The sequence below is a fragment of the Kryptolebias marmoratus genome, linkage group LG9 (assembly GCF_001649575.2).
Source record: "Kryptolebias marmoratus isolate JLee-2015 linkage group LG9, ASM164957v2, whole genome shotgun sequence".
Taxonomy (NCBI): domain Eukaryota; kingdom Metazoa; phylum Chordata; class Actinopteri; order Cyprinodontiformes; family Rivulidae; genus Kryptolebias; species Kryptolebias marmoratus.
Genome location: NC_051438.1, coordinates 7,581,380 through 7,593,635, shown reverse-complemented (window position 1 = coordinate 7,593,635; position 12,256 = coordinate 7,581,380). Strand labels below are relative to the sequence as shown.

Sequence of the window (12,256 nt, the reverse complement as noted above, 5' to 3'; positions counted from 1 at the left end):
GAATTACTGAAATCAATCTACTTTTTCATGATATTCTAATTTTATGACCAGCACCTGTATGTGATCCCTCTATGAGAGACCACAAAGATAACTCGCGGAAGAATACTGCACCGACGTAAGCATCAAGTATAAACATCTCCACTCCGCGCGCCGTGACTCTGAGACTTAAGGCTGCAAGCGGTGCAGCTTCGTAGTTTACCAAAGCCGAACTAAAACATCACGATTTCTTAGGGTGTATTCACGCCAGGAAAGTCCTTTGGTCCGCTTGTTTGGTCCGGACCAAAAGTGGACTTTATGTTTTTCGTTTGGTGCGGTTTGCATTCACATTGTGCTTTTTTGTAAGCGGACTATAATTTATAAACAAAGCCACGTGGGTGATGGTCATTGCTCCCATTGGACAGAAAGACAGGGGCAGCGGTTGGAGCACAGAGCACAGACCCGGAAATAAAGATGGAAGTCCTGCGGGCTGTATTTGTTATGTGCACATTTGTTCTGTTGGTACAATTACAGTACCATTTTGAAATTCAACAGCAGCTCATTCAACGTCGGTTTAATGACGTTTTACTTCTAATTTTGGAACAGCGCCGGCAAATGCGGAGGTGGTGTTAGCATTAGCAGCAATAATGCTATTTGTCCTATGATGCTTCGCAACGGTGGCCTGTGAAGTCCAAAAAGGCACATGCTTTACGTAGTTAGTTCGGTTCTGTATTCACACCAGAAGCGAGGCAAGGCACACTGTTGTTTTTTTTTTAATTGAAGGCTTTTAAGTGCACCATATAGTCTGGAAAATACGGTACTCTTGACCAGCTAAGAAACAACTCCAATAGAAATTTTACTTTGCCAGGACAAAAGCTGAGTGTTTAAACTTTAAGCTTTATTTGAAGAAAACCAAACCATTGCTTTGTATTTGCTTGTATTTGCTGTTCAGTAAATTCATTGTGAGTACACAGAGACCAAAACCCCTAAAAAAAATGTAACTCTAAAGCTGCATTTTTGCAAAGCAAAGACTGACTTTGGTCAGGACCACAAACTAAAATGTGTGAAGAGACACACATAATAACAATCATACTGCAGCTGTGCTCAGAGGGGTAGAAATATTCCCCCACAGTCAGCCATCTCCAGTTCGCTTAAGGTTTAAACAAACAACATATGCTGCCGATCTGTTCACAATGTCCAGTTCACATTGAAATTAACATGTAGAAGCAGACTTAATACAGTCTAAATCTTCTTCCTCAGTTTGTTGGTGAATATGACACAAGTCATGGTCAAACCTGGAATAAACATCCGTTCTGTGCCGAGTGATCTGATAACACATGGACGATGCTAAATATATAAACGCTCACAAGCCACACTGAAGTACCAGATAAGGGCACCGGCCCACCTTCAGCAGAAAATGAAGGTGGTCTGGTACTGTTTTCTGCATTCCTTTGGAGCTCTGAGCACAAAACGACCTAAGCCACACTGGAGGACCACCTACTGAACAACTCTGACTGAAATACTTTTTTAATATCTTTTATGGTCACTCCAGTTTATTAATACTCATCAGACTGTGTAGATGTAGTTAATATACACAATAAAATATGGATTTAAAACAGGTTTCCTACTGCAGCTTTGACTCAAGAGTCAGAAGGCCGTTTTAAAAATAGTGATTTTGTTTCTCCAACAGATTGTAGCGCAGTGGTTCTTAATACCACACCACCACCCCTTAATGACAACCCAGGAAAGTTTTCTACTTCTGTAGTTTATTGAATGAAAGGGTGGTAGGATAGGATGATGGGATACAATAAACAATATAGTGTGAGAAACCAAAACAACCAGCAAGTGGCAGTGCAGGAGAGGGAAATATTCCCTTTTTACGCTTAATTAGTTGCATTTAAATGAAAACCAAAACTCTTTATTTTAGTAAGTTCAGCCTTTTTTTTTAACTCAACATGGCTTTCACACACAAACAATAATCAAGGAAAAAAGTCCAACTAATGAGAGGCAGTTTTAAAAAACTCAAAATATGTAGCTTTAGCTGAAGACCCACCACTGAATTTATAACAATGTCTTACTAAAATTATTCAGTCACCTATTCAAACTGACATAACATTAATAAAGTAGATTTTTTTTTTTCTTAAAATTTGCATGATACGACGCTCTGAAAACAGGTCTGTGACCCAAAAGTGACCCACCAGTTGAGAACCCCTGTTCTAGCAGCCATTTTGGGTATAATTCACCACGAGCAGCTTGTTTAATGACACTACAGGGAGCTGATGTTTCCCCGCCGTTTTACGTTTGGCCGACCTTAAAAACATTTTGTTTTCTCCTTTAAGAACGGAAACATCCACAAAATACACACAAGCGGCAGACCAACTAACCTAAAGTACCAGATCATTTGTGCCAATTGTGCACAATATTACTACTCCTCTGCTGTTCTGCTCTTTGTAAAGTAGTGTTCAGAGTCTTACAAACCAATGTTAGTAATTAATTAGCTTTTTTAAGGCATTTAAACCGTAGGAGTGGTATGAAGGAAAAATGGTTTTGTCCCTGTAACTTTTTAACACCACAGTACATCTTAAAACCAGTTATCGGTCCACGCCTTGCTTTAAGTACCTGTCACGACAACCCAACTGTATATAGACAAATACATTCTTTTAAAGAGAGAAACAGGCAAAAATAAACTCAAAATTCATTACCAGAAAATATCCAACAACTCAGCTGTCCACACACACACACACTCGCCTGTTACTGTGGAAACGATGCAGAGGATCTGTTCTGTGACAGGAGGAGAGCTGACAGCTGAAGTCACTGGCATCCAGAGTCCCAACATCACTGAGGTTGGCTCTTTGAGAGAGGAGAGGGAACGGCTCCTCCGGGGCCAAAAACTTCTCATACAGAGACTCCGACATGGCTGGTTACATCTGATGCAGCTTGAGCAAAAAAAGAAAAAGAAAAAGAGCCAAACATGAGAAAAGAACACATCAAAACAGCAACCGCATCAATGGTAACTAAAGGTTTGATTTAGGAAATCCAAATGTCTGAGAAGCACTGATTTATCAGGATATCGTGAATATGCTTTATTCAATTTAACTGAATCTCTTATTTGTAAAAATACTCATTGTCGCAGGCCAAGATCACGCCTCACTGATTTTCTGGTTTCTTGTGGAAAACAATTCAACATTAAACACTGAGAAGGGTCATCTCAAAAGGTTTTTTTTTCGTATCCTAGTCAAGTTTTATTGTTGAGCCTTATAAAACATTTTAATGAGTAAAGGTGCTCTTGTAAATATTTGACATTTAAATATTAATTTTGTGAAGGTAAAGCAAAATGTACACAAAATTTAAAAAAAAAATCCAAACGTACCTATATTGTTTTAATGTCTGTCACTGAGCCTAAGTTGCAAAATACAAAATACATTAAATTAAAAAAGCTAGAAGAAAAGTGAAAAGGAGTTTTATTTTAAAGCTGCAAACTCGATGAGTGTAAATGTTATGACTTTAGTCCAGGCCACTAAGAAGTTTCTTGCTTTTAACACAAAGAAAAGAGGGACATTTAAGGCAATTGTTTGTATTTAGAGCTACTGACACGCCTGTAAACTAAATCTGGTCACGTTTGTGAGCAAAAGCGACAATCCATGTTTGAGGAATATTGATTACATTAAATGCTAAATTATGTAATAGCCGTCACTCGTAACTAAATGCCTCGTTTCTGTCATCATCCGGGCACAGGTAAAAAAAAGAGGAGACAGACATAAAATACACGCATAACTTATCATAGCTACAATAGTTAGGGCATAGCTTACTTTACAATGTACCGAGTTTAGGATAAGTTAATTAAAACATTAAAGCTAGTGACAACAAAACACAAGCTAACACCGTTAGCAGCCAGCTAACGGTGTGGTAAAATCACTACGTAACGTTTAGCCATCACCAAATAAAAGCTGACGAATCTTGTCACGGTACAACACCTATTACAAACGATAATAAACTCTATTAAATCACAATTAGAGCAATATCTAAACTAAAACACCAACCTCTCGGCGTTCAAATAACAACCATTTCTTCTGCCTCCATTTGCAAATCCCGTCTTTTCTGATCCTGATGCTTCGAGTTATCGCGAGATTTCAGTGCGAGAACTCACGTCATGTGACAACAAGGCGGAAGCGTCGCATAAAACAACTGGTACAAAAGATAACATTTACTGGACTTCTGGCTTTACGTTTTTCTCTGTTTCCCCCTGGCTATTCTTCAGGTGAATATTAGTAAGGAGGCATGTCTTCGAGTCATGCTAAAGATACAAGCTTTTTGGGAGGAAGAATCCCACCAGAAATCGAGTCAATGTCGAGGAACCTGAAGGATGTGGATCAAGAGTTGTTCAGAAAATTGCTAAAAGGTAAACAGAATGTTTTCAGAGACAACATAATTGCAGTCATTCATGTAAAATAGTTTTCTAACAACCTAAATACTTGTAGTATTTGTTGTTATTGGCCTGTGCAAAGTTGTTTATCTGATGAAATTCACGTTGTGAGGAATGAAGCCATGATATATTTGCTCAGGTTATAAAGTTGATGTGAATCTGAGGGAAAATAAGCCTTTCGCGGAGTGATAGCAAACAGTTACTTCATCTCAATAAAAAGACCAAGCAGCTGAAGCCATACTGGATCATGTGTGTTTCCCTGTGTCCAGCTGTGGTCGGTGCCCTGGAGGGGAAGGACTGCAGAGACATACTGAGGTCAGCAGCAGAGACCAGCCTCATCCCGCAGGAGAGGCTCAGCCACATCATAGCAGGGATGCACAAACTGCTGTCTGAGGCCATCCGCATCCCTCTGACATTACTTAAACAAGAGGTGAGCTGCCGTTACAGGACTACAGGCCGAAACACACCAACACATCCTTTATTTTAGCTTCTTTACTGTTACAGTCCTGATGTAATTTATGCTGGGTCACCACCGTCCTGTTACGTTTACAATAGTCATGTCTTGCTAAAGGGTGACCCAGTGGCACAGTGGTTAAAGTTGTTGCCTCCCAGCAAGAAGGTGGCAGGATGTCTACCCTGTGTGCACGTGGGTTTACTCCGGTTTCAGGTTTCCACAGACCAAAAGCATGCATGTTAGGTTATTGGGAACTCTAAAATTGTCCCTAGGTGCAAGCGAGCAATGTTTGTTTTTGTCTCCATATGTCCCTGTGATGGACTTGCAACCTGTCCAGGGTGTCCCCCACCTCTCGCACAGTGACTGCTAAAGAACAGACGATTTTTATTATGTCCCGATATGTAAAACAAAGGGGTGGACTTTCTTTTTCTCCTGTTGGTATAACTGACCCTTTGTTTCTGCCTCTGTTCAGGCCTTTAAGGAAGATCTAAGAGAGCTGAAGTAAGAAAATCCTCACTGTTTCCATTCACTACCAGTCCTGCTTACGGTTTCTCTCACAAACACTGAAATCCTTGTTTGGGTTATCTTTTGTCATTAGGATACCTGAGGACTTCATCACAGACTTCTCCAGTGTGGTTTTTGGAAATCGGTACGTTGAATTTGCTGCGTTATGATTGAACGCTGGCTCGTTTAAACTCATGTTGCCACATGTTTTAAGTTTGTTTATTAGAACAGTGTTGCATTCAGGTCCAATTATCTGTTCCCGTCCTTTCTGCATTTTCAGTCGTGCAGCTCTGGAAGCAGCTTCCTCGCAGAAAGACCCTCACCTTCCCACGCTGGAAGACTTTAAATGGAGGGTGGATGTTTCCATTTCAACAAGGTACAAACAAGAAGGCCTTAATATGTCATTTAAGTCATGTCAAATTTTTATTTTTTTATTTTAATTTTTTTGGAGGTTGACTGCTTTTTCGCTCATTTTCTGTCCAGGTCTTGTATCTAAACAACAATCTCACATGATCTGTCAGTGCTCAGAGTGTGTGTTGGGCATGACTCTAAGCTACTACCATGCCAAATCTGAGCTTAATATCTGTAAAAATACCCACGTTATTGTCATTTTGAGTTTGCCAACATTAATCAGCTGTGGCATCCATCTTTATTAAGGTTGACTCCAAAAGTTAATCAGTTGTAGATGTTTGTCCAGTTACAATATTTTTTTTTAATTCCTGAGCGTTTCAATAAAATCCATCTAGATCATGAAATGGTCATTAGACTTCCGCACATGCACACACACACAGCACTGTAGTAACACTTATGATGTATAACCTGATGCAGTTCTGAAGAGGTTTTAGAAGTGTTTTTGATTATTTTTTTTTGTAATAATTTTGTTTAAGCCCAGCAGTAAGACGGATGAGCAGCTGTGTTTACTGACTAACGACAAACTGGGTGTAGTGATGAAGATCTGTCTTTCTGTGTGCCGTGCAGCTCGTTGGCCCGAGCCCTGCAGCCGTCCGTTCTGACGCAGATGAAACTGTCAGATGGGTCGTTTCACCGCTTCGAGGTAGGCAAACGAAGTGAGCTGCGCCTGCGTGGAGCTCTTTTACATTTTACTTCTCTGAGCATTTTAATTCTGAACTGATTCACCTAATCGAGTATAATGTTGGTACTGCTACTGAAATATACCGCAGGCGTGTTCAAATGAAGGTTTGGGTCAAACCTTGTAAATGACATGACATCATCTGCCACTACACCCAATTTTAGCTCAATATCTGTGAAGTTGACAGAGTTGTAACCATTTACTGTATTTGTTTGCTAAGGCTGATTGGCTGTGGCGGCCATCTTAGACTGGGTAGACTCCAAAAGGTTATCATTTGTAGACGTGCACCCAGTGATTACTTTCTGAGAGTTTCATTAAAATCCATCCTGTGGTTCCTGAGATATTTTGCTTACAGACTGACTGTTGGCCACTATATTTGACTGTAAGTTTAATCAGTAAAAGTCTAATTGAAATGGGTAATTTCTTCTGTAAGAACATCCTTTTGAGGCGCTTTTCAGAATCCTTTGTTCACGTTTTGATGCATCTTTGTGCAAAACACTAAATTAGTTAGATGTGCTCTTATCTAAGTGTGACATGATCTCCGTATATATCCAGAACCAACACTAGTGAAACGTCTGTATTAGTGAGGGCTACCACCCAGCAAGAGGCAACACGAAGACCAAGGAAGTCTCCACACAGGCCAGAGACAAGGTTGTACAGAAGCGGCTGAAGCGGAAAAAGACATCCCAAACCTTTGAATCCACGATTAGGAAAAAGAAAAGATGAACAATTTAGAATTGACTGAAAGACGAATCGGAAAGTCCCCAAAACCCGTGGAAGAAGGTGACGTGGTCAGGTGAGACTAAAATAGAACTTTTTTTTGTTAATCGAGCACAAACCGAACACCTCGCATAGTAGTGGCAGCATCATGCTGTGGGGAGGTTTCTTTGTCAGCAGGGACTGAGAAACCGGTCCGAGTTAAAGGAAAATACTTAGATGGAGCAAAATACTGAGAAATTCTTAAAGGGAAACCAGTTTGAGTCTTCTAGAGATCTGAGACTGGGACAGAGGTCCACCTTCCAGCAGGACAGCAGGACAACGACCCCTGCTGAAGAAAACCTCCACTGGTTTAAGGAGGACCAGTTAAAGGTCTTGAATGGTTCAGTCAAAGCCCAGACCTCCATCTAAACGAGAATCTCTGGTCTGATTTAAAAACTGTTGGACACAAGCAGCAGCTGTCCAACCTGAGGGAGCTGCAGCAGTTTGGTCCTAAAGAATGAGTACAAAACTGAGGCGGAGGTGAATACTTTTACAACCCACTGAACTTCATTGAAGTTCAGAGGCAGTGTTATTTTACAGCTTATAGTGTTTTACCTCATGAAACCTCAGTGGGGATTAGCTTCACAAGAGTCGAGGAAGCTTCCGAACAAAATGAGTTTCACACACGAAACAACAAAAACAAAAACACGGGAGGAAGTTTTGAACACCAACCTTTCTGAAGACTGTAGAGAAACGAGCTGACCAAGGCTGATGTGGATGCACACGGTGATGATTAAGTGTGACAGATTCAAAGAATTACAATTAGGGTTAATATGTGTGTACGTGTGGGATGATCCACCTTTAGTGTCTAAGAGGCACGAAGTGTTATAAGAGACCACCACATGTCACATTAACTCCTCGGCACCTGAAGTGGAACATTTTATTTCAAGCTTTAAAGCCTTTCAGATCCTTCTTGAAAGGAGGATTGATTCTCGTTGTTTGTCAGAAAACAGTAGCCGAAGAGAAGCTGGTGTATCTGATTCTTTAGACTGTAGTAATAAAAGCTTTCAAAAGATATTTCCTTCATTTTGAACTTTGGTTCTGTGGAAAAGTTATGAACAATTAATATCTTGTTGTACATTGCTCTTTGAGTGACCACGGTTTGAAGAAAAAAGTTGATTGAAAGCTTTTTTGGGGGCAAATTGACAAAAAAATATATTGGTTCAATCAAAAGAATCTGCATAAACTGTCATGGAGTCACGAATACTGGAGTTGTTTTAAGATGACAGCAATCTAAGTGGGCGTCCGTTGTGGAAATGGGTTTTTCCTCGGATAAGCCATTAGTAGAACATCAATAACCCTCTTAAAACGCGTCACAGCCATCTAAAATCAACATGTTTTTATGTAAATAACAAAGTAATGAAAAAGTGACGATGACTTAAAGGTCTGTGAAATAGTGTTTGCGTAAACCTTTAATGAAATCTTTGAGACTGAAGTTGTTTTAAGACGGCAGCAGCCCACTTTGGTGTTGGGTTGTCAGACCCTAAACTCAATTTCTCTGAACTGAAGCCAGTCAAAAAGCGACCTACGACAGGTAAGGTAATAATTGTTCACTTTTCCACCTCAGAATGGCGGGAATATCACTTTAAGTTCAGCTTTTAGAAACTCACAGGAATCTTTCTACAGTCTAGGCGATTCATGTTCAGCCTGAAAAAAGAAAATAACCCAGGAAAACATTAGCTGTTAGCCAGGAAGCTAATGTAGGTCTGTGTCTTGTTACACAATAGGATGATGGCGAAATAACTGAAGGAACGATTACTGAGTCCGGTCTAATCTGCAGCACTTCCTCGGCCAAGTGTGTCTGATATGTTTCCACAATCTGCTGTGTTTCTTAGACGTACCGGAGAAGATGCTGATGGATGTGGTACTGATCTGCGTGTCTTTTTTTAATCTGTTCATACAAACCCTTTCATTTGAGCCACGTTACAAAAAGCAAACAACATTATGTTGTTTCAATTTAATAAAAACCATGAAAGTGTATTTTTCTAGTCTCGTTGCTGTTATAACACTCTTCTAATATGTAGAGCTTGTATTTTATCAAATTAAAAAATAGACTAAAGAAGTAATTCAGCTTTTATAATACAAACTTGTTCTTAAAACCTTCCCCAGCAGGGGGCGCCAGACTCCACATCTGCCTCATGACTACAGAAGAGAAGCTGCATAGAAGATTTCAGCCAAAACTGGCTGCTGTAAAGGATTGATTAGCTCCCAGTCTTTTTTTTTTTTTTTTTTTTTAGAGAAGGATCTGACCAAGAGACAAACCTTTAAAGTATTGACAAAATTTCTTAAGAAAAGCCATTACATGAAAAGCCACCGAGCAGATTTGCAAATCCGGAGACGTTAACTATGACAGCATCAGGCTGCGTCCGGCAACGTCTGACTAGTATTCTATTCCTCTGGTATTTATGATGCCCAGACCTCCTTGCATAAGTTCTGATTAGGCCAAGGCCTGGTTCGGACTCGTTATCTCATGTCTTGCCCTATTTTCTTATCCTTTCGTGGATAAGGAAATAGAACTTGATTAGACCCCTGCCACGTACACCCTTGAATCGAAGAAAAACATATGAGATTCACGACAGAAACTAATAAGAATGTAAAAATGTTCCACATCCATCTCTTCACTGCTTATGTGGACAAAGGCTGGTGGTGGGTTGTGGGGGGAGGTTGTTTGTGCTGCAGATGTGCGACGACCGCCGTGGTTAAAACAAATCAGATTACAGCAGAATTAGAAGATTAGTAGCAACAACGACCGCTGTGCAGACACCGTGCATGGATCTGCCCCCGTCTCTCCTGCAATGATCTCGGCGCAGGGCTGAAAAGAAGGCAAAGACAACACACTGACGACAGGACGGACGCAAAGCGCAGATCATCACATTAGCAAAATATTACATGAACCGCTGGATGGATTTTAATGAAATTCTCAAAGTATTCACTTCATGCACCTTTACAACGATTTAGCTTCCGGAGTCAGCCAGATTCAAGATGGCTGCCACAGCTTATTGACCCTAGCCAACAGCAGAATGGCCCTAACTCGATTCTTCTCTAGAGACTGAGCTGAAACTTGGTGTAGGAGTCACTGACACCACATACTCTCATGGATCGCACAAGGTCTGGGAGTATCGCTTCAAATCCCCTGTAACGTTATTTTCTACGTTTGAGCAGAACGGCTATAACTTTGTCATTTCTCATCACAAGTTGATCTTCGTGTGAAAGTCGACACGCATTCCTTCAACGCGTTCTAGGTCTTTAATTTCACACTGTTTTTGGCAGCTGTCCATCGTTGAAAATCAACGTTTCAGCTGTAAAATAGCTTGCTTTTGTTCTGGATTCTTATTTAAAGCCATGTTAAGATGGTGAGCAGAGCGGCAAATGCAAACCTGCGTACATTCAGCTTATTTAAAGGATGTTACCATTTCACGCTTTCCAGCTACGGCGGCCTGAGACTTTGGACAGAAAACCCATCAGGTCACACCGCTGTCCTCTTCTCAAGAAACTTTATATGATGAACTTTAAAAAAAATAGACAAAATGTTCAGTCTGAAGCTTATTTTAAACTGTAGACAAGCTCCTCAGGTGCTCAGTGACCTCCTGGTTACTCAGATCTATGGGTTTGTGGAGCAGCACCATCTTAAAAAGAGTAATGTTTTAATCTTTGAAACTGTATTTCCAAATTAGCCGAATGTTAGGGTGTAGTGTGTTTGATAATACTTAACACTGTGTAGTTAGACAACCTGAGTCATATTACTGTTCTCACATTGAACACCTCATGACTGATTTTAAATAAACAGCTGTTGTTGTTGTTGTTGTGTCCAGGTACCTGTGTCCAAATTCCAGGAGCTCCGTTACAACGTGGCTTTGATTCTTAAAGAGATGAACGACCTGGAGAAGAGGAGCATTCTAAAGATCCAAGACTGAAAAACCATCCAGAGTTTTTTTTGTTTTTTTGTTTGGATTTTTCTACATATGATGATTATAAAAATGTAAAAATGTGCCAGGAGTGATCTTATCCTGTGATGTTGTTGGCATCCAACATACTTGACCGTTTACAGAGTGCTAAAAGACGAGGACAACATGTCGACGTTCTGTATTACAGGCAATATTTACAATAAAATTCTTCCTTTTTTATCATTTTATTTTCAACTTAAAACAATACATGATGGTGTGAGTAAATGTAGCTGAAGTTCAGAGCAGCTCTGAGGGCTCCTTTGGGCCAAAAGAGAGCGAAACGCTCAGACAGTCACCAGGTTGCCTCATTGACTGATGGTGTGTGATAAATGCTGTTTGTAAAAAGTATTCAGATGTTTTCTGCTTTTATTGCTGTCAAAAATCAATCATGGTCAAGATAAATTGGCCTTTACAAAAAATGAAATTCAGGAAACCTTCAGTGTCAAATTAAAGTCAAATTAATGTCAAATAAATAAAAATGTATAATGTAAAATAAGTGATGACATAAATATTCACCCTCTTTAATTAAAGTGACTGTCCTAATTCAACTCAGAGAAAAGATTATAGAAAAGTACAAATCAGGGGATGGAGACAAATAGGATTTCTAAGGTCCTAAACACCCAGGAGTGCTATTAAATCCATCAAGAAATGGAAGGAATATGGGACGTGTAAATCTACCAAGAGCAGACTGTCCTCATAAAATGAGTGACGGTGAAGAAGGAGAAGAGAGAGAGACCACCAAGACTCCTGTGAGCTCTCTGAACGAGTTAAAGCTTCAGCAGGAGAGATGGAGAGACTGTACAGATAACAGCTGATGATCAGGTTCTTCACCAGTCTGAGCTTTATGGGAGAGGAGGAAAGAGAGAGACACTGATGAAAAAAAACTCAGATTAAATCTTCACTAGGCCCAGCTGCTGAGAAGCACTTCCACGTCTTCCACGTGTCGTTTGGCAAACTCTAGTTGAGATTCGGGAGAGAACCTAAGAATAAAGCGTACATTTCTTCTGTCTTTTTTTTTCTAAAGTCCAATAAAGAAAAAGAAAAAGTCCAACATAGGTTCAAGAAGCACCACTGGTAGCTTTAAGAGCTAAGTCCAGTTAAAGAAT

General features: G+C 40.1%; 2 protein-coding genes across 3 annotated transcripts in view; one reads left to right on the top strand and one right to left on the bottom strand.

Annotated features, from left to right (window-relative positions):
- The window catches only part of fam199x (family with sequence similarity 199, X-linked), a 12,646-nt gene extending 8,536 nt beyond the window's left edge, over positions 1-4,110 (bottom strand). Inside the window, exons 1-2 of the mRNA XM_037977403.1 lie at positions 4,017-4,110; positions 2,725-2,912 (exon numbers count right to left, since the gene is read on the bottom strand). Of these exons, the coding sequence (XP_037833331.1) occupies positions 2,725-2,891 (167 nt within the window). The 5' untranslated portion in view covers positions 2,892-2,912; positions 4,017-4,110. The remainder of the gene's footprint in view (positions 1-2,724; positions 2,913-4,016) is intronic.
- An 8-nt stretch (positions 4,111-4,118) lies between these two features.
- commd5 (COMM domain containing 5) lies at positions 4,119-11,357 on the top strand. 2 transcript variants are annotated; one of them, XM_017423108.3, is made up of 7 exons: positions 4,119-4,375; positions 4,669-4,829; positions 5,326-5,354; positions 5,452-5,502; positions 5,638-5,733; positions 6,336-6,411; positions 11,019-11,357. In XM_017423108.3, the coding sequence occupies exons 1-7, from the start codon at positions 4,255-4,257 to the stop codon at positions 11,118-11,120; spliced, it is 636 nt and encodes a 211-aa protein (XP_017278597.1). In that variant the 5' UTR covers positions 4,119-4,254; the 3' UTR covers positions 11,121-11,357. The 2 variants fall into 2 exon arrangements, with proteins under 2 accessions (XP_017278597.1, XP_024863165.1); XM_025007397.2 differs by having other exon boundaries at positions 6,250-6,411.
- The last annotated feature ends 899 nt before the right edge of the window (positions 11,358-12,256 follow it).